This window comes from Stegodyphus dumicola, chromosome 12 (assembly GCF_044657685.1).
Source record: "Stegodyphus dumicola isolate Sdum_Otavi_A_Nest chromosome 12, ASM4465768v1".
In the NCBI taxonomy this organism is placed as follows: domain Eukaryota; kingdom Metazoa; phylum Arthropoda; class Arachnida; order Araneae; family Eresidae; genus Stegodyphus; species Stegodyphus dumicola.
In genome coordinates, this window is record NC_140779.1 from 121,570,898 (window position 1) to 121,597,334 (window position 26,437).

A 26,437-nucleotide genomic window follows, 5' to 3' on the forward strand; every position below is an offset into this window, starting at 1 on the left:
CGATCGTCAAAGTCTGAAATTTTCAAATTTTTTAAAAATATATTTACTTTTAATATCATAATGTCAAAATCCTTAGTTTGCCTCATGATTAGTCGGTGATATATATTGAAGATCTTAATGACATGCAGAAGAAAGGACGGATCGATAATGGAATGCAGAACTAAAAATTCATGTACGAATTCATGTTTGGAAGACAGAGTATTTGATTAATGAAAATACGGGTAAAATGTATGGCTTATTGGAGATATCTGACAATGAAAAACATCAGGAATAATAATAATATAAAAAAAATATTTAATTCGTTGGAGATAAGATCAGTTGATTATTTATGGTATTGTATTATGAAATTATCAATCTATTTATGCAGTATAGCTGTTTAGTCAGCTAAACGTAGAGCATTTCCATGAAAGAGTGGAAATTGAAATAGTGTAAGAGGAATATTGTTACGTGCATACGGATTCGTAATTCACTACAGTACTCATATGGCCCTTCTCAGTATGATAGAGTACAATTAGTAGCTACTATTTCAATCGATTATGAACCTTAAACACAACGCAATGCGAGCGCATCTAAAGAGCGAAGCTCGAACGGAGATATTTCAATACTCAGAACTCAGCTCTGAACTAAAAACTGAGAATTGATGCTCTGGTCTCATATAGTTTTTTCACGGAGCGGAGAAAAAATTCTAGTACCTTCCATTGGGAGACATATAGGGTTAAAGTTACATGTGAGGGTCGGATACGCTTACACAATTTGGCGATAACAATTAGTCTCCAAAACCATCGCCAGCTTGGCGCTATCTCGCAAACATGCTAATTATTTATCTCAATGCTAAATGGACTTGTAATCTTATTTTTATGGCGAAGTTTCACACTGGATGTCTTTCAAGTTACATTATACAAGTGATACTACAATTTTAAATACAGTTTTTCCAAAATTATTTACATATATACAAAATTCTTACTAAAAAAGTAGTAAGAATATGCTAGTAGTAAGAATTCTTAATACTCACAAAAAGTAATAAGAATATGCAATTCTTACTACTGCTTATTAGGGGAAAATTTTGCGCTTTCTAATACAGATAACGACACTGACAAACAGAAACCCAAAAAAATGAGCATTCACATATAAAAAATTTGTAAATGATATAAAAATAAGTATTCAGCTTTTATTAAGTAGAAATAATGCATGATTAAGGTCTTATTTGGGAAAGAATGAAACAGACAGAAACTGCCCTTTCTTGTAAAACCGAAAATCTATTTCAGATTTAGCTCTTATAACGAAAAGAGGGCTAATGTACGCCTACTGAAAAGCGAAATTACCTGAGGCGAAAAATGCGGTTATCGCTGACAGCTGAAGCATCACGAAGTAAAGAGCAAATTTCGAGTATCATATTTCAACGAAAATATCCATTTTGGCCGCCCTCGAATCCAATTGAACCGTGGTTTTCCGTGACATCTGTAAGTACAGACAAAATAAAGGACTTTTTCCAAAAGAGTGCATTTTTCGCTTTAAAAGTGGTTGAACTATGTTGTTCTTATGTTCCGGTTAAGGTTCTTATGCCTTATCTATATGAAATAGTATTAGAATTATCAACAATTTTAAAGTAGCACTAGGCTTAACGAGGCCACTGTTTGTTTGTATTTAAAACTTTTTGCACAGTGGGGCCAAACTTTCATTTTTGTGCAAAGAAAATTTTGCCTTCCTGCCCGTTTGCCGAATTGCTTGTTTTTACGTAAAATTCTAGTCTTAATTGTAAAAATTGTTTTCTTCAACTGTTTTTAATTGTATTTGGTGCTTTAGATATTTCTGTAGTTTACAGTTTTTAATGAGGGCTGAGCAAAAGAATTGTGTATAACTTAATAGGCCGTTTAAGAGATAACATGGTGTCCCCATCAGATATTTTTATTATCACACTAGAAATAAATTTCTATGATATAAAAAGGAAGCAACAGAGTACTTTATGTTCGAAATGGGATTACCCTTCATTGATCATCAAAGCGTTCAAGATGGCTGTTATTTTGTTTTATGATTATTTCTAAACTTTATTGTTTAATTCTAGATTTTGTAATGTAATTTGCACGTGTGAGAATGTTTGTGCATTTCGTGAATATTTTTCCCAAGTAAAGTAATTGGGCAGAGTCATTCGATTTGTTTTAGCCCAAGTAATTGCTCTGAAACAAATCGAATGACTCTGCTCAGGTGCTGTCCAGACTTGCATTGTATTTGCTACGAGCGATTTAAAACCTTAAAAAAAAAAAAAAAGTTATTCGATCTTTCTCCAGATAGGTTTTAGAAAACACAGAGAGTAAATCTTTTATAAGCGGCTTAAGTGTTTGTCGCCCATAGTTTATTGTTGCCACTCGGAAAAATGAGCGCAGAAAATAACGTTTCCGCAGTTTTTAATTAATATCTCGGCCGATTAAAGTCGTACGAAGATGAGAATGGTATCGATGGATTCGGAGAATTTTTTGGAATCCGAGGATATGCATCTCGAATTTCAACTCGGCGCCGTTCCGTAGATATTCGAGAAAAAAGAATTTGACACATAGCCTAATTCCTCTAATAGGGAAAACCCAAGAAAGAAAGTGGAAAATGTAGGGAAAAATTAGTTTTCAATTAATATCTCGGCTAATTAAAGTCCCACGAAGACGCGAATGGTCAAAATGGCGTGCCACGGACCTGTGGAATCCAACGGTGCGCTTCGCTAAGCCCGGGAGCCAGCCGTTCCGGAGGAGATGATGTTACTTTACCCTATATATATATCCGGCTCAAGTGTCTGTTTATTGTCGATAGTTTATTGGTTGTTTGCGTAACTGTACTAGCCAATGGGGTGAAGTTGCCACGGCACAGGGTTGCCGTTTCAATTGAGACGTAGAGAATTTCCTGTCGAGGCGAGCTTAAACATGATGGAAAGATCTACACGAGAAATGTTGTGTACAAAGAGATCTTTGACATGTGAATTAACATTTTATTATTTAAATCACCTTTATTTATTGAGCTAGCGGTGGCTCACCGCCAGTGGTTTCCTTCATTGCACTCTACTTTAAGCAATTAAGCAAGTAGAAGGGGGAAACCCCGTGGGGCAGTAAACAAAGAGGCGTCCTCGCCGCCTGCCCTGGGTAATTCAGTTTGAATTAGCAGACACTTTTGCACAAATAATTTTAATTACAATTTATAATATCTAGAACAGCGGTCATTTTGTATGACGGCCGGGCTTTTTAGTTTCATATAATCTAAGAAGCGATTATTGTTTCAGCATTGATGCTAGGATTTTGAAATATTTGCCTACAAAAGCAACTCTTTAATAACCCATTAAATGCAATGTGAAATGCTAAATGGAGGAACTGCAGTTAGAATATTTTAAATTTCAGTGTCACTCAGCTAATATCAGACCACACATAGTGGTTTTGATTTATGGAAGTGTCTTTTAAATTTACTTTAAATCTCCGAAGTAAATCTTCTCACAATGTTTTAATATTTGGGCAGTAGTTAGACGCATTTGTGTAGCAACATTTCTAAAAATAGCAAATCTTTAGAAATGTTGCCTCATAAATATTTCAGAAATTTTTTGAAAGATAAGTCAAGAAGCAAAATGATTGAAAATGCAAATGTTCTTAATAATTCTCAGGACGCGTTTCCTCTGACTTACGTTATCAGGGGAATGGAAGAAGATATCTTCTACGGTATTTCTTTGCTAAATTTATAATATAGTAAGGAAATAAAAGCTTTCGATATATTTCAGACTGAAACCTAAGCGTCTACAGGAAGGAAAATTACTCGGAATTAAAGAGCTCTTTTAAATGCAACAAAAGTAAGTTGTACGAAATTATTTTAAAGTGATAAAGAATGAATAGAATTTAAATTCATGGAAAGCTTATTCCTCATGCTAAATAATACAGCTCTCTATTAGTGATTTCGGTGATGAATTAAAATTCTATGCATCAAAATTTATGCCAAGGAAAAAAAAAAAAAAAAAAAAAAAAAAAAAAAAAAAAAAACGTGAATTGCTTAGAAAGTAATTTTTTATCCATTACTGTGTACTTTTTTAAATTGTAAAGCAGAAAATAGTTCTTTTATCTACAATATTCATATACAAAATGTAGCATACAGAAAGTATTAAATTTCGAAAGAGATAATTTTTGGTATATAAAGAAGAAAATGTGTTAAAAGTTATTTTATGAAAGCTTGAAAATGTATGTTATTGAAGACTTTAAATATTGCGTTTTTGTGAGAGGACAGAATTTAGACATGATACAAAGCTAGCAAATATATCAGATCGTATAATAGATTATCGGTGAACGTTTTACTTTATGAGTATTAGTACTGTAGCGTGCGTACAGATTTGTAATAGATTGAATGCACAAGTCTGATAATGGGTTGATAAAAATTAATTTTTTCAAAAGAAATATTTCAGAACTCCGGAATTTTCCACAGAAATATTCATATAAGTGTTCATAGTATCACACAGTATAATCAATAATTACACGGCAAACTACTAAGAACGCATAAGACATCGCAATGTAAAGCGCACTTTAAGAGAAAGCTAACCCGGAGATATCTCAGTTCACTCTGAACTAATAACTCGCAACAACAATAATTGAGAGCAGATGCTCTCTCCGGCCTTATAGAGTTTTCAACCGGCCGCCGAGCTATTTCTAGTATTTTCTGCTCTTCGAAATTGCTGGAAAGCAATGTGAGGGTCAAATGACAGTTGCAGGTAATTTAGCGATAAATCACATTTATTCAATTTCAATACAAATTACCAAGATACCTATTTACTCAATGTTAAATGCACGGGCCCTTGTACTTTTACGTTTCCGGCATAGTTTTCTTTTAAAATTTGTCTCTGCTGCATTGCACGGGGAAATACATCAATTCTAAATATGCTTCTACTAAAATTAACTATCTAAATACAAAATTTGCAACAGTACTATATACTCGTATTTGCAGAAGAAACATATGAAACAATCAGATACGTAAATATGATTTAAAGGATAAATATTTGCTAGAAACATAAATAAATTTGGAAAAAATGGAAGAAATGTCTTTGACCAAGAAATGTGATTTTTATTCTCATTTATATCGCTAACAGAGCAGACCGTTGCTAGAGGTATTAATCTATTTCGTTCCAACTCGGCTGTATTTAATAGCAAAACATTTTTAATATTTCGGAACTGATGTAATAGATGTTAACGAAACGGAAAAAAAAAAAAAAAAAAAAAAAAAAAGTTTGATTTATAAGGTATTTTCTATTTTTTTTCCGAGAGAGATACCTTTGTGGAAAACTTCGCATTCATCTCACACAGAGAGAAAACCAAGCCCGTTCGCCTAGGAAGGAACGCAGGTCGAATTTATCAGTATTCAGTGGCCTTAACCACTGGTGGGGGCTTAATCCGAAACGTTACCTCTCCGGGTAAACCTCCGCAACGAAAAGTGACGTGACAATGAATTGGAATTTTAAGTCCTTATAGTGCTCCTCAAGGAATGTCCACTTGTGTGTTCAAATTGCCTTTAGCAGGAACTACAAGAAGGCTTATATTTTTATTCAAAAATAGTAAAACATTTGAGTTTCATTCCTGATAAGAAGATTTCATGCAACAAAGAAGCTAAAACAAGGAGTTGATAGTTCTCAAAAACCGTAGAGGCATTTTGACGTAGAAGCATTTTGACGTTTGACGTTTATAACCGTTTAGTAAGTGTACTATCAATATCTATTTTCAACCTTGATGATAATCACGTTTGAAAGGTTAAGGTCTGTCTTGCCGTTTACTAGGTTATGAAAACCGGAAAAATTAACTCTTTTCCGGTGCCCGTAACCTATTAAAAACGTCTCTCTCGACCAGGCAGCATAAATAATTCTTCTGCCCCGAGGGGAAACAAGTATTTATGACAGCAGCCATTTCTCACTTCTTCGCTTGCAACCAGGTCACTTTCGTGGTTGTAGTGTAAATATGCGTTTGTAAGGAGGAAATGACCTTCTAGGTGTGAGTACTGATAATCAGTTTCAAATGCATCTTTTTAATATTTAGAATTAAACGATTTTAGAATATGCTTTGTAAGAAGGAAATGATTTTCTTCAAATTTTTCAGAAGTTTTAAATGAAGGAATTTTTTTTTTTCGTTATTTAATTTGTAAATATTTGCATCTAAAGTTTTGAAAGTTTTTATAGTTGATTACGATGTAGAGAAATTGGGTATTTTTTGGAAGCAGGCAAGATGAAAAATGAGCAATCGCTTTTGCCGGGAATCGAACCACGAACCTTTGGAATACCGGCCCAGCGTGCAGGACCACCACACGACGAAGGCACGCTAGAAAGGCGGGAGAAATACCTTATAACGAGACCTTTCAAACTTACTACATAGATTTTTCACTAGATTTCGGAATGTTTCAACCACTTTTTATCAATCCATACACACTTTTTCAGTTAAAATGCTCATTTAAAATTTTCTTATTTGAAATTAAAATGCTTTAAGTATCACAGTTTCGATTCTGAGAACTTATTACTTATTCCAATTAAGAGTTCTATTCAATTAAGAGAATTACTAATATTCCAATTAAGAGTTCAGATATGTCACATTTGAAGTAACATAAGACTGCTTCACATATGATTCTGCATTTCTGAAGGGCCGCTAAAAGGAAAGTAAAGCATCTAACATGGAAAGACCTCTAATATTTATGAGCTCGATAATGCTGAAAGTAAGGTATAAAAACGATAATTGTGCTCATCTTGTCTTCAGAAAATCTAGGTAAATGTATTTTGTTTTATGATAAAGAATTTGTGATAATTTATTTTAATATACTTTGAAATTATTAGATTGTCTCTATAACGCAGTTAAAATTTTCAGAAGGGTACTTTAAAACTCCATATTATCATTGCGCAAGTAGAAAATATAGTTTCTTTCGGTTTAGCTTTTATATCAATTTTGCCAAATATTTGAGAATTCACGAGGATGGCGAATCAGTATTCAAGGATCACACAGGATTCAACAAAGTTAAATGCTAATTCTGCATTAATATAAATATTTGCTTTACATTCTAGCATTTTTTTTTAAATATAATTTTAAAACAAAAAGCTTATCGTGTTATCTTTTCAATATATATTGAGCACAAACTTTTTACAAACAATTTTTTTAAAACAAAACAAATTTTTAAAACTGTGTTTTAAAAACAAAATATAAATATGCCTGGTGTTTTCGCGCTTTAATCCGCTGAAAATGATCAGTAAAGACATAAAGTAAGAAATATAGAACTAATTATTTTACAAAGATCCAAAATTTGAAATTCAAAATCAATAAATTTCATTATTTGAAATCATTAATATTTCGTTTAATATTTGCAACATTAATTACAGTATTTTCCGGCGTGTAACGCGCAATTTTAACACCAAAAGTATGATCGAAAGTTTCCGGTGCGCGTTATACCTCGGATATAAAAATAATAGATTAAAAATAAGGAAAAAATCAGCATAAGAAAGTTGGATTTTTAGGCGCACTTATACAGTTTATTTAAAAGAAATGACGTAGCTTTTGAGCTTAAAAACTTTTCATGATCGGATAACATGAAAAGTTCATCATGTTCGTCTTCCGTTATATCTTCAGGCACATCATCGATTTCTGTTTCATCTTCCCCATCACTGTTACTTTGATGCATTAATAAATAATCATCATCCGTTGCATCTTTCGCCAACACCAAACATCCTTGTTGCAGTAAGATTTCCATTCTCTTTCGCAAACTGAAGGACTTTGCATTTGAAACCAGCGCTGTGTTGTTTCCTTTCTCAGAAGTTACTTTCACTATAAAAGGAACTCTGAATCAACAGTATTTAAACTAAAATCTTCGATTTTTCACTTCAGAATCACAGCTTCAGATGATCACGATTTCTACAGAAAGAGAAAACATCTGAATCCTAATCCCGCGAATTAATTCGGTAATTACTCTCTTTGTAGGAAACTCAAAGCATTTAACCCGCACACATACTATTGTTCCTTTTATCGCTTGTCGATTCGGTATTCCATTATTCGAAAGGCTAGGAAAAATCTTCGAATAAATGACTTCAAAAGATAAGAGCTTTGCGTATGTATCTTTTAGGTTTCTTCGTGAAGAATAGGGTGCGCGTTATACGGCGATGCGCGTTATATGGCGAATATACCTAAATTTAAAACATTTAGCTTGAAATTTTAGATGCGCGTTATACACCGGCAAATACAGTAGTTTTTCTCTTTACGTCATTTTTGTTTATGAAATTTTCACAGGAGTTTTGTACTTTCAGATAACAAGGTAAGGTTAAGTTAGGTTAGGTTATTTAATTACGGCAAAGCCTCAAGGGCTATCTGCTTAAAAGGAGGGATGCCTTCGTGGTGGACTTTCTAAGGGAAACTGGCTCGTATATACGTTACACATGGGGAAAACCACGAAAACACCCATGCAGCCAGCCCGTTCGCGGGATTCGAACCTCGAACCGAGCTACCAGTTTTCAGCGACTTTACCGCTCGGCCGCTGGTGGGCCCTCAGATAACAAGGAAACGCATAAAACTAGCTGAATAGCTTTCATTCCCTGAAGCAAACTGAGCATTGACCGTACGCCGCAAAAACCTCGTACGACTGAAAGTGTGCAGTTATGGGCTTGCGTGTCTCATGCAATATTTTAAACAATTTATTTTACAGGTTGGACTGCATTTATTAAATTATTTCAAAGCGAAGCGCTGTCTGCTTAGAATTACCTGCAGATTAGAGAAGGGGTAGTTCTCTAATTACTTATTAGAGAAGGAAGTGTCTTCGTGGAAGACTTCCTAAGAGAAAGTTACTCATACTAGTGCTATACATGAAGACTCCCATACAATCAACCGTTCGTCGGGAGTCAACCCAAAAGCCTATTGGAATGTTTCAGCATTAAAGTAGCTCCGAATTTCTTAAGGATTTAGGCATCTGTTTATGCAAAGCGCTGTTTTAAATTTACTTTAAAAACTATTTTGAAACTTATTTGGAATTTATGATATGATTGCTTTTGATCCAAAATTTTTTATAATTAAATTTTCTGTTGCTTCCGATGGCACAGTTATTTATTCCCAAGTTTAAGAGGAAAATTGATATTAACGAATTTTGTATTTACGAATAAAAAAAAACTGAATTTAAAAATTTAGCACCCTGCCATCAAATCTTCAGAATCATTGTTTGGAAAATAATCGGTTTGAATTGGAAATTTTGGAAAATATTTGGGTTCGACTGACAGTAGCGCTCACTAGAGTTACCTAGCCTAAGAGAAGGAAAGCCTTTTTGAAAGACCTTTTTAAGAAAAACTGGTTCAAAATCACACTACATTTGAAGAAATCTACGAAGTTCCTATGCATCTACCTTGATCCCTGGTGGAACTACTGTGTTGAGCGGCGATACCACACAAACGTTAGTGAGTGAAATTGCTTCCAAAATTTTCTTTTAAATTATTTTCTGTCAACGAGCCTAGCACTAAAAATTGTACGTTATATTTTAGTCCTAAAGCAGCATTATAATGGCATTGCAGTCAACAATTATATCAAGAAAAATATAGGAGTGCGAATTATTCACTTCATATTTATATTTTCTTCGATCATGCACATTCAGAAGCCGATTATGCACCGTTTTTACCAAAGCCGTTATACTGCCTTTATTTTCCCAACCGTAGACAGATACGACTTCCAATTATTAAAACTGCTTCAAATACCAGTGTTCTGATACTTTACTGCGCTGGTACAGTCTTTTTTTTTTTTTTTTTTTGAAGAATATGTCTGCTATTTACAGAATGAATCTGAACAAGAGGGCAAAACTTTAGGGAGTGATAGAAGGTAACTATACGAACAATATTTATCACAGAGTGTATTATCGGAACTGAAACGGCGAGCCGCTAGGTGGCATAACAAGGGTCAGTCCTCTCACCCAAAGGCAATTTCTACCGTGGATTGCCGAGAGGATTGCTTGTTATACGCAAGTGGGAAGCCTGCATTACAGCTGATGTTTTCTGATGTGTCACCTCGCATTCTTGTGTTAATTCTTTAAATATGACAGTCAAAAACAACTTCTCATCGTTTGCTTCCCGAGCATACATTCTGTGACGACTATTGCTCGTATAGCTGCCTTCTATCACCCCCTATAGTTTTGCCGGTAGGAAACGAATTACGCCAAATTTGATCAAAGATCCCCTTCACCCTATTATCTAATCCACGAACTGTGCGACATTTCCTGTCCCCTATTTCTTTCCCAAGAAGATTGGGTGCTACAAAAATTTATTTAGCGCCATTAATGAGACATTCTATTGAGACTGCAAGCCTTTATTTTCGTTTATCAATATTGTAAAAATTGTGCATGCAAAACAAATATTAATTTAAAGTCTGGCGTGTGATAAGTAAAAATAAATTTCTTTTACACTCATTTTAAAGTTTTATGATGCTTAAAGGAATGATGAGCCAGGTCTTTTTTATTCTCTGTAAGAATTAAAAACTTTTTAAGCTGTAGATTTTAGTCGCTGATATATTATATATATCAGTTTTGAATAATAAAATTGATAGCTTAATGACATACATAAAACGGATACATAAACAACCCATCAAATATCGGATTAGTAGCTCACCTTAAATAAGTTTCTTGTCTAGATAAATATTAACAAATCTTTTTAGATAGCAGAATGGTTTTAACTTTCAAATTTACAATTTTAGGTAAACAGTTCTAATTTAATTAAAAAAATTCTCTTTATTAAATCTAAAAATTAGACTTCTTAAGTCGTTCTAAATTCACACTAATATTATTGCAATATATTCCCGTACTAAGTTTTCTATTTTTAGTCATTGAAGTTATTTTAAGGTTATTTAAATTTGTTATAAATTTCATATTTTAATACTAGAAACGTTTAAATATTTATTCTGTTTTCTACCTGATATACTTTGGCATACATTTAATTTCTAATACACATTTAATTAATAAATTAATAGTGAGCGTCAGCAAAACATTGATAATTAACAAAAAAAAAAAAAAAAAAAAAAAATTCAAACTCCCTGATATCCTGGGATTTTCAGTTCCCTTTTAATCCATTCCTTTTTCACATATTATTGCATTGTACTCAAGTTTTCATGTATGTAGAATTTATATACTTTGTATTGTATTTATGCCAATTTATATTTAAATGATAATTTTTACAAATTCTTGCATCACAACTCTAGTTAAGAGAAGATGTTTCTAACACCTTGGCAAAGCTTAATCTTCAGCATGTAGCTTATTTTCTAACCTAGTTTCAGGCTGAATTATTTGTAAAATTAATTACTTGAAATTATTTGTTAACAAAGATGGTCGCTAAATCACGCTAATAATATTTCTAACTGTTGTAATTTATAATGCAACGAGTTAATGTGATTTATAATATAATTCATTTATAATTTTTTCAGCAGTATTGAAATTAATAGCAGATACTGATAATGTTATACATTTAGATTACAATGATTTAGATTGCCATTGCCTTCTTCACTCATGCATTCATGCTACATTCCTAATATTTCATAATGGCATACAGGTAAGTTTAACTCATTCACCAAACATGTAAATCTCTAATTCAGCCCACTTTTGTTCTTACGTGTGCTGTATCTTCTATTTTCCTTAATATATTGTTCAGCCTAATTTCAAAAGGTCTTATGATCAAGCGGAAAAGTCACTAAACATTGGTAGTTCGACTCGAGTTTCTAGTCCCAGTAATCCCCCAGCTCTTTCTTTTCTCTTTTTTTTTTTTTGGTACTTATTTACTGTGTAAAAATGTAACTTTTTAAATTTATTCTTTAAAAATATCGCAAAAATTTTCACCTTAGCATATCTTTTTACAAATCCCTCTAATAAGAAAAATAAGACAAGAAATTAACTCGGTATCAGTGATTGATACCTCGGTGCAAATTGTATGTAACATTTTTCCAAAATCATAGAGTTTATATGGATATCAATAAATTAAGGATTATTTCTCCATCTAATTTTCTTAACATGTTTATCCCAGAAATTTCTTTTCACACTGTAGCGCTTAACTTTATGAGTTTTCTATAATCATTCAATTTCTTTAGCCATGGCAACTTTGCATACCTTTCTGACAAGTAGTTATATTTTTAACCACTGTATTTTAGTTCCTGTTGACTATCAGTACATTATTCATTTGTTTCACAAGTGCAAATATTTATTTTATACGCAAATCTACGTAAAATAGCATTAAAGCTTCAGTTATGCAGAGCTCCTCATCGATTGCTTGTTTTAGATTGAATAAAATTAAGCTTTATGTTACTGTTAATTAGCTTGTTATTAATTTAATTATACATTTCTAATTAATTATATGTTCAGATATTTCCAAGTATATTACTCAAACTTTTGCATCCCAATTTTTAATTTTTCGTTAAAAAAATAAACTTTTATTTATTGAGAGGGCTGATTGATTATATTAATTTGCAGAATTGTTTATCTAATTCCTTTCTTCTAGATAAATTTTAGAAAAAAACTTCTTAGCATGATAATTTAAATTTATTTACAATTTATACGTCAGTGTTCCAAATGCATAGTAATGTTGTTATAATAGATTTCATGCTAAGCTTTTTTAAAATTTAACTAAATTTAATTTCTGAAAACATTTACATGATTACTTTAATTAACAACAAATATTTTTAGCACTCTTTAACACACTTTGATATTTTTTTTTTTTTTTTTTTTATTAAAAGAAACACAACAAGTTCCCCATGTACCACATAGTATCACATGGGGCTTACAGAAGTAAGTAAGAAACACAATACAAACTAAACAGAAGAGAAAATTGAAATGAAATTAAGGATGATTACACAGTTTTACAATGAATTGACAAAAAGTGTTAAAAGCACTTCTCTCGGAAATAAATTGGTAAAACTCTGGAGGCCAGTTAATATTAAAATTTTTCAGTCCCAGTTTCAAGACTTTTCTTTCGTTCTCATATTTAGGACATAGAAGAAGCACATGTTCTACATTCTCCTCGCCACCGAGGACACAGTCACAGACAGACTCAGGACTCAACTTAAATCTGTTCAAATAACTTTTAAAATTCCCATGTCCAGTAAGAAACTGGGTTAATTTATAATTTGTGAAGAAATGATGACACGACAATCTCATTTTAATAGAAGGGGAAAATCTTCTAGTTAAACTCCCTTTATTTGAATTAATGAATTCGTGATTCCACGACTCCACAATGCTTTTATACATGACCTTCTTATAGAAGGAATTAGGGATATTGACAAAAGTGTCAATTTCCTGCTTAGTCGCAGTCTTAGCAAGGAAATCGGCTCGTTCGTTCCCAACAACACCTGTATGACCACGAACAAATGAAAATGAAACCGAAATATTTTTATCCTTTAGATTTTTCAGTTCTTTTTGAATCTCAATAATGATATTATTAGAAGAAGAAATACATTTTAAGATCTCCAAGGATGAAAGGGAATCAGTACAAATGAGATAGTCTGAAACAGCACTGTTTTGTTTAGAGACCCATTTGACGGCGAAGTTTAAGCACAAAAGTTCAGCTATGAAAACGGTACATTCATCTCTGATTCTAAATTGAAAGTGCTCAAATTCAAGACCATTTTTGAAGACAACAAATGCGAGACCAACCTTGCCATCAATTTTGCTGCCATCAGTATAGCAAGTTACAGGCGAATCATCTACGACTTTATTGCTAAACTGAATAAAATTAACAGCATTTCTTTCTGAAGGATGAGGGAGATCAGATAGAGGTAATATACAATCATACTGAGAGACAGTAGAAGCAGAAATATTTTCCTTATAAGCAATAGAATGAAGAATGGCAATGTCAATTGGAGGAAAGCCAGAAATTGCATAAACAGACTCATAGCTTACGGTACGATATCCACATATGACCCGCAGAAGTATCCGCCTTTGAACACGTCGTAAATATCTATAATTTATCTTCTTCTTGAGCGATATACCCCAGACTCTAGAGCCACTTTGATATGGAATAATTTTTTGCACGCTAGTGAATTCTATTAAATTTTCCAGTCTAGTTCAGACATCTTGACTATTATTGATGTAATTTATTAAAAATATAATTTGCATGCTTTATAGCTATTTAATTTATGATATTATTATAATAAATGAAAGATGTTTGTAATGCTTTTATGTATTTTTACCAATACCTTTTATTTTCTTTGTTAGCTCTCGCATTTATTACTGTTATTCAAGTAATTAGCCTGCTTGTTAGATATTTTTTACATGTTCTTGTGATATGTAATTCTATTTCTTTATTTTTATTTTCCTCTTGGCTACAACTGGCTTCGAAAAGTTAAATTGTAACCCTGTAGGCAGCAGGGGGAAAAAATTTTGATTGGCGCAGTTGGATTATAGCTCGACCCAGGGGGGGAGTTTCATTAGCGCAGTTGGAGTACACCCGTTTTGCCCTCTTATTCAGATTCACTCTGTATATGTTTACGGCTAACAGCTGTGAAAATGAATTCCGTGTAAGTAATTTTGTGGACACGGTGGAGCTTTCCAACAACGTTGCTTCTTAAGGCAGTGGTTTCAGACACAAACTGCATGCGGATCAAATGCATAACATGAAAAAAAAAAAAAAAAAAAAAAAAAAAACGACGTGCCTTAATTTTTTTAATAAAATTAATTTTTTTTCAACTAAATAAGAAACGTTTTAACTAAATTTCAAACTTCGCTTAGTAAATATTCATCAGAAATACATAAGCAATAATAGTAATGAGAAAATTAGCATTTGTATTTATTTTCTACATGAAATATAAAGTTAGATGTCTGCAAGACATAAAATTAGGAAAGCGATAGCATTGTCGCTGGCATAGGTTTTAGAATCGAGCCATTTCATTTAAGATTCCATTTCTGATTTCATTTGACATGGCAATTCTTAGGGAATTTATAGCATATCTTGTCAGTGCGGTTTGAGATCTATCTACCAAAACAAAATATAGTTAAAGTTTAGCAACAAGGAGCACGAATCTTACGTCTCAAAAGGCGAAATTAACAAGTCTGCGATAACTAATAATAAGTGGAAATTGAATCATAATTTTGACTTCCGGTCTGCAAAAATTATCTAAAAAGCTCCTTCTATTGATGAATTAAATTTTATTGAAGCTTTTCACATTCACAATGATTTACAGTGTTTACTTAATGATTTTAATTCAAATCCAGGGCTTCTTAACTCTTTTCAAATTCTATTAAATTAATTTTTCAATTTTTATCATTTATTTTTTCCCACATGGGGTGCTACTTTCTCGTTCGCTTTACTCCAGTTAAGTATAAATACAACAGTGTCTTTCCCTTCGTTCCAAGATTCTTTGCTCCTCATAAAGATGGACCTCTACCTGTTTACCCTCGAAATCGATAAGTCTTGTCTAAAATCTACACCCAACACAGAGTTTTTGCTTTGATAATAATTTTACTGAATTTTTCGCTTCTCTCTTGACCTGCAAGAATTTTTTTCTTTTTTTTTTGTTTCACTCTGTAAATCATATTAACATTAATTATTAAATTTTCAGATTGACATTTGTTTTAAGTAATTTTAATATGTTTAAGTGATCATTAAATAATTACTTTAACTTAAATTCAAAATAAACGAATAATGAAAATGCTCTAAATTTTCAGAAAAAAACTTTCCAAACGGGCAAAACTTGAGAATAAATTAGGATAAATTAGTCTCTTTATCTTATATCCATATGTAACGTATCTCTTTATTTTTTGCAAATGATTATCAACTTCTTTGTTTTTGACTACAGATTGACACTTGATAACGTGCTGATTATCATAAAGTTTATAGTCTTTAAGAAAAATTACTAGAAATTTTCTTCATGACGGATTGTAGACGCTCATCACTCAACTGACGTTTTTTCTTACTAAATACAGACAGAAAAAAAAGATATGTTCACATATGTATTCCCAAATAAAGAGATTATTCTTAGCGCAAAAATTTGTAACTGAGCGTGTTTGTTTTTTCAAGTAGAATGAAAGTTAAACAAATCTCTATCTTCAGACATTTGAATAAGATTTATATCACACTGTAAATTAATCAGCTCCATTTACAGATTTTTTGGCGCGTTACTCACGTTCATTTTTAATGGTAATGGAAATAATGTAAATTCTGGCTTTAAACAACCGAAATCTTGAAATATTTGGGTCACAGTATTTTCAAAAAATGTATAATTGAAATGTATTCCACATAAAAGTGTTCCACTATTGTCATATTAAGTAAAAATGCATAAAAAATAAATTTAAATGAAAATAGCATAATAAGTAATTTTAGCATAATATAGAGTCATTATGTTACGTTATGTTGGTGAAGTGAAAAATGAGCAATGCCATAGCTGGGACTCGAAACTGGACCTCTCAAATACGCGCCGGGTATGCTACCGTTACACCACGAAAGGTTGCAGAAAGGAGGGAGAAATTACTTTATATACTCCCCTTTTTAAAGGGCGACTGGGAATGAGGGGACCCAATCGCCAAATCCTGGTGGTGAAGAATTATCATCTACACCTTTTAGTTCGGGCGCCACTGTAGAGTCATTAGGCTAGTTTGATGCTGGAGGCGTGAAAAAATGAGCTATGCCCTCCCCAGGACTCGAACCCGGACTTCTCGAATACGCGCCGAGTGTGCTATCGTTGCACTACGATGACACGTGGAAAAGAGAGAGAATATCGTATAATAATACTGATGATTTTACATAAACAGACCTTATTAACTAAGTGTTCAAAGAAAGTTTAGGTGCAGAAAGAGATATGTACCTCAGAATTCGATACTGGTAAGCTTCTTTATAAAATTTAAAATCTTCACCCTGATTTAATTGAGTTATCAAGTAAAATGAAAATTAAGCTTAAAAAATTAGGTATACATTTTTAAATAGAGTGTCATAAAAGTCTAGCATGTCTAATGCTGTTCCTCATACAGGAATTCGTCTGATAGAAGTGTGAGGTACGTACGAGACAGTTTCCCTTGGAATATCCTCATACAGGAATTCGTCTGATAATTCAATCATTTTTAAAGCAAAAAATGCACAATTTACAAACATATAAGAGTAAAGAAACTGAGATCACTGACCCGGGTAACAAAGTGGATATATATATAAATATATTTATATACGTTTGGTATGGCCGATTGCAACTAAAACAGGAGGTGCACATCTACATGTTATAGCAGTCTTATGTACAAAATTTTAACGTTCTGAGTCTAATCGTTTTTGAGTTATGCGAGATACGTACTTACGTACATACGTTCGTACAGACGCCACGAAAAATTCTCTTCAGAATTCATTTTAAAGCAGTTTTATAATTTGTTTGGAGGAAAAGAGTCTTTTATTCTGTCCTTACGTACAGATATCAAGCAAAAACATCGTTAAATTTCATTCGATAGCGGTCAAAATGGGTATGTTCGTTAAAATATACTGCCTGAAACTTTTCGAGATTACAATACTTCCTTTTTACTTCGTACAAGGAAGTAAAAAGAGACAGGAAGAGAGAGAAAAGCATAAATAACAAAACGTTATGCTTGAAACCTTTCACCATTTATGCTTTGTGTGTACCTGAACACTTCTACTTCTGCACGGTTTTCTAAATGACAAAAGTGGAAGCATTAGAGCAATTTATTATTATTTATTTTCAGTCAGTTAGAAAATACCGTTTTATGTATGACCAAAAATTAGACTATTGTGATTAAAATTTAAATTTTCATTCCCATAGCTTTCAGCTATGGCATTCTTCAAAGTTAAAAAATTATATGTGTTTTATGCATTACGGTTTCTTGTTTCGACATGGATTAAAAGAGGTTATTCAAATTTTTTAATCTAGTGTAGTTAGTTCTCAATTATTAGAAACGTTCTCTAAAAAATTATTAGAAAAAAATTACTTACAAAGAAATATCCATTTTTTAATATTTTGACTCTAACTTTATAATGCACATTTAATTTCCTCAAAAAAACTTTACTTGAAATTCCAACAACAGTTTATTTTATTTGTTATTTTTTAAATTTGATAGATTATTATCTGATAAGAAGTAAAACTTGATTTTGAATGGAATTTGTAGTTTTTTACAAATTTACAATCATTTTAATTAATTTCTCAAAATATTAGTTTGTATAATATTAAATTAAATAAAATTTCTGGAACCATTCATTCCCGTAAGAAAATTGTTGACTTTCTCATCACCAAAATCTTTGAAAAATTGTGTGGGATTGCTACTTTATTATATAATATACATCTCAAGCATTATCAGTTTCAATTTACGTTGACTAGACCAGATTTAAAATTCTAGTAAAAGCTGAAAGAGAAAACGAATTCTTGAATGAAAGAGCTTTATTTACAATGCACCAAAATGCCTAGAGTATAAAATACAAAACATCAGAAATAAATGCAGATGACACATCTTGTTTTTTCCCGCATGAAGTCAAACATAAATACAGAGAGGATATTCAGTTGAAGATTGTTGGTAATTCCCTTGCCCAGATGTTGTCAGAGACAGGTATTTCATTGTACTAAGGAAAAGTGACTTCTGATGTTCCGTATTTTAATGTATTCTGTTTGTTCCATGTATTCCGAGACCTAGAAAGAAAAAATAAGGGGCATTTAAGTTTAGGAAACATTTAATATTTGAAAACAAAATTCTGCAAAAAACCTACCAGGTAATATTATTTCAGTTACGAGTGATTAAAATGCCTTATCAGACTTTTGTTATGTAATAATGAGTTGGAAAATTTAAAGTAATCTATAAAATTCATGATAAATTATTAGTATCTAAAATAAATTGCGTTGCAATTTTATGACTTTCTTTTACATATTATTTATTTATTCCTGTTGATCAAACTTGTTTGTGGTGCTGATCATGAGAAAACTCAGCTGTAATAATGAGGGTAGAAGATAACAATGATTTTAAAATAATTCGTTATCTAAATGCAAAAATTCATATATCAAAATTTGGTGTTCAAATGTAGCTTAATAATTTTAAAAATAAATATTAAAATTAGGTGAATTTATTATAAATTCTGAAATATAAAACGACTTTAAAAGTATGTTTTACATTACTAAACATTTGAGCTAAAAATTGCAGTAGCTTCAAGATATAAAAGTGGATTATATTGTTAATAATACAGTTTAACAAAAATGAGAGCGAAATCCTTACCTTCTATAAAAAAATTAATTTAATGAAGAGCTAAATGTCCAAGGCCATGTCCCAATGCTCCATGGGTCAAAAGACCATGTCCATAAAGACCAGGGGCGACTAAACCATGAGCCCCAGCAAGACCGTAGCCTAAATGACCAGCGCCCAACAGACCATGAGCTAAGGGAGCTGCAACAGCAGCATGTGCCACTGGAGCGACGTGGTTAACGACAGGGGCGACGGGAGCAGCGTAGGGGCTGGCGACGAGAACAGCAGCTGGAGCACTGGCAGCAGTTCCAGGTTCGTTGGTCTTGACGGTGGCACGGAATCCAAGACCATCAGCAACATAGTCAACGCGCCTGGCTCTTCCATCAATGTCAGCAATGGTGTAAGATCCCTTCTTGTTACCATGAGCATCGCCGACTTCGGATCGGGAGTTAGCTGCGCCAAGTCCATCAACGATATCGTATCCGAAAGCATAGTTTCCGATAGCCTGTGAAAACAGAAAAGCAATTTTTAGACCTGCAATGAAATAGCTTATGATTTTGTATAGTTTAAAGAAATTCAAGGCGTTTTATTTTTAAATAATTCTAATTTTATTAGCTCCAATCTGTTACCTTTTTCTTTAGGGGATGGTAGACAGATTAAAAGTATAATGCATAAAAGATAAGATTGAACATAGATAAACTGAGAAATCGAAGTATTAATGCTTTTATAATAATTTAGGTCAGGATTTCTGAAACTGTGGGTCGCGACCCCTTTGGAGTCGCGACCCACAGTTTAAGAAGATCTGCAGCAAGCGGTCGCCAAAACGTTTTACAGTTTTGATATTTCTTTAACTTATTAAAATAATTTTACAATTACCAAATATTTTTACACAATGTATTTCAAAATAGATAAAGATAAGGCAATACAGACAAAGAAAAAAACGAAAACGTTTCGTCCCATACTTTTCATAATATAAGCGTTCACTTTCCTTGCACGTGACGAAAGCTTTTCGTCTGTTACTTTTTTAAAATTTTCACATTGTTCTATGTTTTAAAATTAGAAATTAAAGTTAATGACCTATAAATAGTATATAACAGTACAAGTAATAGTATATAACAGTACAAGTGAACAAAATTGACAGTTTCACTTACGCGTGTGTCGGATTTGTGCCATATTTATGGGGCCTCACAAAAGTTTTGTAAATATTATGGGGTCCTGGGGGTCGCAAAAAAATCTCATTGATAAAAAGGGGTCGCGACGAAAAAAGGCTTAAGAACCCTGATTTAGGTGATCACTTTCTGACCTCATTTCTCACTATGAAAGCAGTCTATTGTACTGGTTACACCAAATGTGTGAGTATAACGTGCTATGAAGCATGAATTGTAATCGGACCTAATTGAGTTTAATTCGTCTGAATACAAATTAAAATAATAAATGTAGGAATAAAAATGAAATGTGTTCGCTTCTTGTGTACGTGTGTGTGTGTGTGTGATTATGGCAAAGCCTTGAGGGCCATCTGCCTAAAGGGAGGGATGCCTTTCGTGGAGGACTTTCTAAGGGAAGCTGGCTCGTATACACGTTACACATGGGGAAAACCACGAAAACGCCCATGCAGCCAGCCCGTTCTCGGGATTCGAATCTCGGACCGAACTACCAGTGTTCAGCGACTTTACCGCTCGGCCGCTGGTGGGCCCGCTTATTGTGTACGATAAACTATTTGTGTTATAAATTTCTTCGTTAATACCTGCATAAAAATTCGTGTTATAAGTTAAGGATATTTTTGATGAGCCAAACAAGTATATTTTCGGTTCTGTTTATTTAGTTATCAACTGAGTACTTACATCCTGAGCTCTAGAACTTGCGCTGGCGCCAGTGCTGACTAGGGCGGCATGTCCATGAAGGAGGGCACTGGCGTGAACAGCTGCAACAGCAGCGCACAAAATGGCGATCTGAAAGAATGATTAAGACTTGTAGAATTATTTAGTAAAACAATAAATGAATCATTGAACTGCTAGTGACATGAATGCAACATTTAATTAATATAATTTCTCATTTAGTTCAAATAGCAACTGGAAAGGGCAGTTTAGCTCCTTAAAGGAATAATCAGTTATTTAACAATGTTAAAACTATATCTGAATCGTGTGGCAGGAAAAACTTAAGTATTTGAACATTAGATATTCCTTTTTGGATGCAAAAATGGAATGATACATGTAAAACAATTCCTGTCAGTGATGTAAAAAAATTGTACTTACAGAAACATTTTATTTAAATTTATCTAAATGCCTATCAATTTCATGTTCTCAGTAAACGAAGTGACTTTAGATACTTTTTAAGATAAAGAACACTTCATAAAGAAAAACAGCCATTTTTTACCTTTAAAAGTTTTCAGCTTTTTAAATAACTACAGCTTTAAATTCCTAAATCTTTCCAGAGTTAGAAATCTCTTATCTCTTGGTGCATTCACTGTTGATAAGACGGATGGGTTATTTAAATGCTCAGGTAACGTAATGTAAGTTATACTGCCAGAGCACTAACGATAAAGCTGTAAAGTTAATAGATAAATCCTTTTACCGTAAAAATGAAGATTATAAATTACTACAAATAAACGACTTTTACCTTAAATTGCTTAATTTATCACACTAAGTGAAACGCAATTTTATAGCTTGAAAAATCAATAAAAAATTTATGTGCCTATGTGTTTCGAATTTATTAGTTGCTATTACGCAAAACTGGCAGCAACTATGAGAAACGGCAATCACGCCAAGTTTCGTCACTGCAGTGTAAAGCAGTAAAACATATCATATATATGCCGAAAAATATATAGGCCAAAAATGAAAATATTTTACAGAGGATTTTATGCCAATAGAGATTTGTAACAATACACGCAAAGTAAAATGTTTGATAGTATTTTCTTATAGACGGGTAGAAAACTTTCCATCTTCGAATAGTTTAAAATCGCCAGTATATCGCTTCTCTGTGTTTTCGCATGCCCACAGATGTACAAATTTGTTTCATTATTTAATCCTCAAATGTTAAAAATTTGCATTGTATAAGATTAGTTATATTTTCTCCCTTATTTTTAAATACAGATACGCTTGATCATGGGCTCTTAAAACACTGACAGAATAAGTTTCGGTTTCTGTTAACAATAAATTTGAACTGATGCAACTTTAAGAAAAACTTTGATATTGTGTTACTATTGTAGGGAAGAATTAATTGGTTGATTGACTAATTACAGCAAAGTCCACAAAGGCTGCTTGTCTTTGGAGGGATGCCTTTGAGTTGAAGGTTTTAAGGGAAAATCACTCTATTCACGCTACACATAAGGAAGAGAATGAAAATCCTCACACAGCGAGAAAGCTGGATTCTGTTGGGAACTTAATCCAGTAAAAAAGCTACTTTTAATCAGTACTTTTATCCACTGAATTTATAAAGAAACCACTCATACGAGAAAGTGGATCGTGACTCTGACAACCGCACCGAATGCCTGCTCCAGGTTCGAATCTCGGAGAAGGCATGGATGTAAATTGTCTGTCCCTTCACAGGAGGTAACGATGGCCGTTTATTAAATGCCTCCACAATAAAATGACCATCGCTTCTAGTCTTAGTAGTGTTCAAAGCCTAAAAGAGCTAGTGCCCGCTATTAAAGAAAAGAAACCTAAAACAAACAATATAAGACGACAATAATATCATAGAATTTTTAAAATTGACATTTTAAATCGTTAAAGCTGACTGACTTTTCTTTGCTTGTTTCTAAGCATAATTTTGTAAATATTATCTGTTCTTCTGGAAGGATAAAATATTCAATCATAAAAGCTTTAGTAATAATAAATTGTTCAAGTAACTCATTCATATGTTTAGCAAAACTATGAGAGGCAAAGAACGTTTCTGAGAATACGAAGAATACTCACCTTAGCGAACATGTTCAAACTGTTTAGTGTTAAGTTCGATGAAACTTAATGATCATCATTTTGTGTCGCTCGTATTTATACTGCACAATTTCAAGGTTGCCTTGCGAATCTAAATGTAGAACATTTACGAATGTAAAAATTGTTTTTCATTTTTTTGCACTTCTTTTAAAATATCAGGAAGCCACACCCGAGGTATAATGTTTGCTTGACTAATTAAAAGTAACTCGGTAGGCCTTCAAGAGAACAGGTCTACATGGGAATAACCGTACGTTCAAGCGCTTTTTTCAGTGCATTGGTTGAATTGGAATGCCTTACCAGCTAAGAAGTCCTTGGAAAGGGAGACTAGATGGTCTGATGATTGGGTGTGGTAGAGGCGAGGCGTGAGGAGTGATTTTCGATACGATAGTGTGTGATTTTTCCTCCATTCTTTGTATGAAGCTTTAGATGATTTTTCGGAATATCTTGTTATCAATAGCTTGTCAATTCAAAAGTCCTTGGGAAAAGATGACAAAAAACAGATGTCTAGCGGAAACATTTCCTGAATCGGTCAAAAATAAGGCTTTTTTTTTTTTTTTTTGTTATTTTGTTATGTGTTAGAGTTTTAGCAATATTCCAGTGATCAGGAGAACTCTCATAAAATTTCATTTACAGCGTAAGTCAAACCAAGTAGGTTAAAATGGATAATTTTGCAAATACTGAAAATTTTGCGTTTTTACTAAACCGACTACAACTGGATTTCATATTTTCAGTCCCAATTTAGAGAGTCTGCTACTCTAAGCGCAGCTTTAAGTCGTGTATTCCACTGCATGATATAATAGTGTTATAAAATGAGTATTGTATCCCCTATGAAAAAGTAAATTTTTTGCACGTCTATCTTTAACAAAGACGGTCTGTGAGGGACATGACCTAGGGCGATAAGTTATATAATTGGTATGGCTGATAGGAAGTAATATTCTCCTTTTTTAAATGGATCGGCTTCATGTCAGGAGAAAGAACAAAACATAAGAATATTGACTGCTCGAACTTCGATAGCGCGGAATTTTCGATAAGTTAGCATACATGATACAGCTAAAATTTATTAAAGATTAATGTTAATTTTTTTTCAGATAGGTCGAAAGTTTCTAACTCAATATATTCGATAATTTTAAAATTTTTGGAAAAGCGCTAAAATTATTATTCGTATTTTTATTTCAAGATAAATGGGAAATCAGATAGGATTGTTAGAACATGAAGGTCACACGTAGGTCATAATGTAGACCATTTCTGGAATCCCTACATAAGAAGTAAAAAAGTTATTATGTATTTGCATGGGATTTAGTAAGCTGTAAAAAATACTGTATTCGAAACCTTTTCTTAATAAACAGAAACCTCTTCTTCAGGAGCAAAAATAAAATTTAAAAAAAAAAAAAAAAAAAGTCTGATCGTTTTCGAAATCAATACAGTTTTACTAAAACAAACGTCAAATTAACATTATTTATTTGCCTAATTTTGAAGTGCACTCCTGATCGTATGTCTGATAATGGTGTATGGTTAAAAAATAAATGACTTTTTTTTAGAACAAAAAGTAAATAAATAAAATAACATGGGCGTAGCCAGCTCAGAATAATAGGGATTGCCTTTTGCGACTCCTACGGTTATACTGTTCTTCTGCCTATTACAATGTAAGGATTATATTAATTTTATTAACAGTAAAATTTTAAGTTAAGGTTTTTTTTCCCTGTCAAATTCTTAACTTCAACTTACTACTTCCGGCCAGAACGTAGTTTTGGAATCACTCTGATTAATGTAAAGGCCCTTATTTTCGCGGGCCGTAATTTTCGCGAAAACGAGTACATCGGTGATTTCGCAAGTTGAATATTTCGAAAATTTTATATGAACAGAACGGAAAGTTGAAAAATTTCAAAAGTACCTAAGTGAAGTTGAGAAAGTTGAAAAATTCCAAAAGTCCCCAGACTTCCCAGCTATTCGCGACGAATTCGTTAAGAGTGTTCGTACAGTGATCGACAAAAATGTTGTTCCTCCTGAGATGTTCGTTAACTTTCGTTAACATCTAATTACACATCGGAAGAACGTGGTTCAAACCAAGTGTCTGTAATCGGCATGGAAGATAAAAGAGAGATGACTGTTTTGTTAGCATGTTCCCTTGCTGGAAACCTACTTCCACCACAATTGTTGTTCGCTGGAAAAACAACAAATGGTCATCCAAAGTTTACATTTCCCGTGGACTGGGACGTGTGGCAAACCGATTCGCACTGGAGTAATACCGACACAATGATTCGATACATCGAGAATATTCTTGTACCTTATTACGACAAGCAGAGAGAGCTTCTCGGGCTAGTTCCAGAACAACCTGGTGTAGCATTTTTCGACGTTTTCAAGACACAGCAAAATCCTCTTTTTCTGACTGAACTAGAGAAGAGGAATATTATTCCAGTTTTTGTGCCCGGAGAGCCCCAACTTTTGGACTTAACTGTAAATAGCGAGTTCAAGCGTTTGCTCAAGAATGAGTTTATTGAGTGGTATTCTAATGAGCTTCAATTTCTAGAGGAAAAAGAATCTGTGGGCTTGCGAATATCACGACTAAAACCGATTCACGCTTCTTGGCTTGTGCGCGTATTTAACGGTATTGAAGCCAAACATGAGATAATTTTGAATGGCTTCAAAGAAGCTGGTATAAATAGTATTCTAAGTAAATGAGCTGCCTTCTATTAATTTTATTGTTTTATATTCGAGAAATATAGTTGTATATTATTCAAAAAATAGTTATAAGAAAGAAAGTTGTCAAGAAAAAGCTCGTAACTGTGCAATAAATCATTAAATTTTGAGTAAGCGAAAAATTTCTGATTTTTTATTATTATTTGAGGTGGGAGAAAAAAGTATTTTGCGAGGATTAAATTTTCGCGATTACGACGGGCTCACGAAAATTAAAGCCTCGCGAAAATAAGGGCCTTTACAGTACTTAATGAGGAGGAGCGGTATTTAAACCGCGAAGTCTACTTGCTGAGTTAGAGAATATCAGAGTTTCTCATTTGCGCGCGTCTGCCTTTTGGCTACTCTCTCTCAAAGCTGTTATTACGCACGGCCGTACTAGGCCCTTGATAGGGTTCGTAGTCAACCGGTTAAAAGGCCAACTCGATTAGAATCTTGATAGCATCGGCTATATCTCTTTAATTAATCTTAGTTTCAGATTATTTCTTAGTATCTTAAGTTCAAGCTTAAGTGTCGGCTTTTATTGTACACTCCAAGACGGAGATTTGTTAAATCTTATTGAAATAATAAAGAGTTAGTTACCCTTCCATCTTGTTGTTTCTTGTTACACGAACTTAAGCGACTATTCGCTAACTATTTCATAAGATTTATCACTTTCTACAGTAACTGAGAAATTACGCTAATGAGAATCT

The 26,437-nt window shown here is 33.0% G+C and overlaps 1 protein-coding gene across 1 annotated transcript; it reads right to left on the reverse strand.

Annotated features, from left to right (window-relative positions):
* Positions 1-18,317: 18,317 nt before the first annotated feature.
* On the reverse strand, positions 18,318-23,176 carry LOC146993741 (adult-specific rigid cuticular protein 15.7-like). Its single transcript, XM_085806901.1, has 4 exons — positions 23,037-23,176; positions 20,967-21,074; positions 19,159-19,630; positions 18,318-18,581 (listed from the first exon to the last, which is right to left on the reverse strand). The coding sequence occupies exons 1-3, from the start codon at positions 23,046-23,048 to the stop codon at positions 19,178-19,180; spliced, it is 573 nt and encodes a 190-aa protein (XP_085663027.1). The 5' UTR covers positions 23,049-23,176; the 3' UTR covers positions 18,318-18,581; positions 19,159-19,177.
* Positions 23,177-26,437: the final 3,261 nt, after the last annotated feature.

Coding starts and splice junctions, on each gene's coding strand:
- LOC146993741 (XM_085806901.1), bottom strand. Junction 19,631..20,966: donor CAAGTTCTAGAGCTCAGGAT/GTAAGTACTCAG, acceptor CTGTTTTCACAG/GCTATCGGAAACTATGCTTT.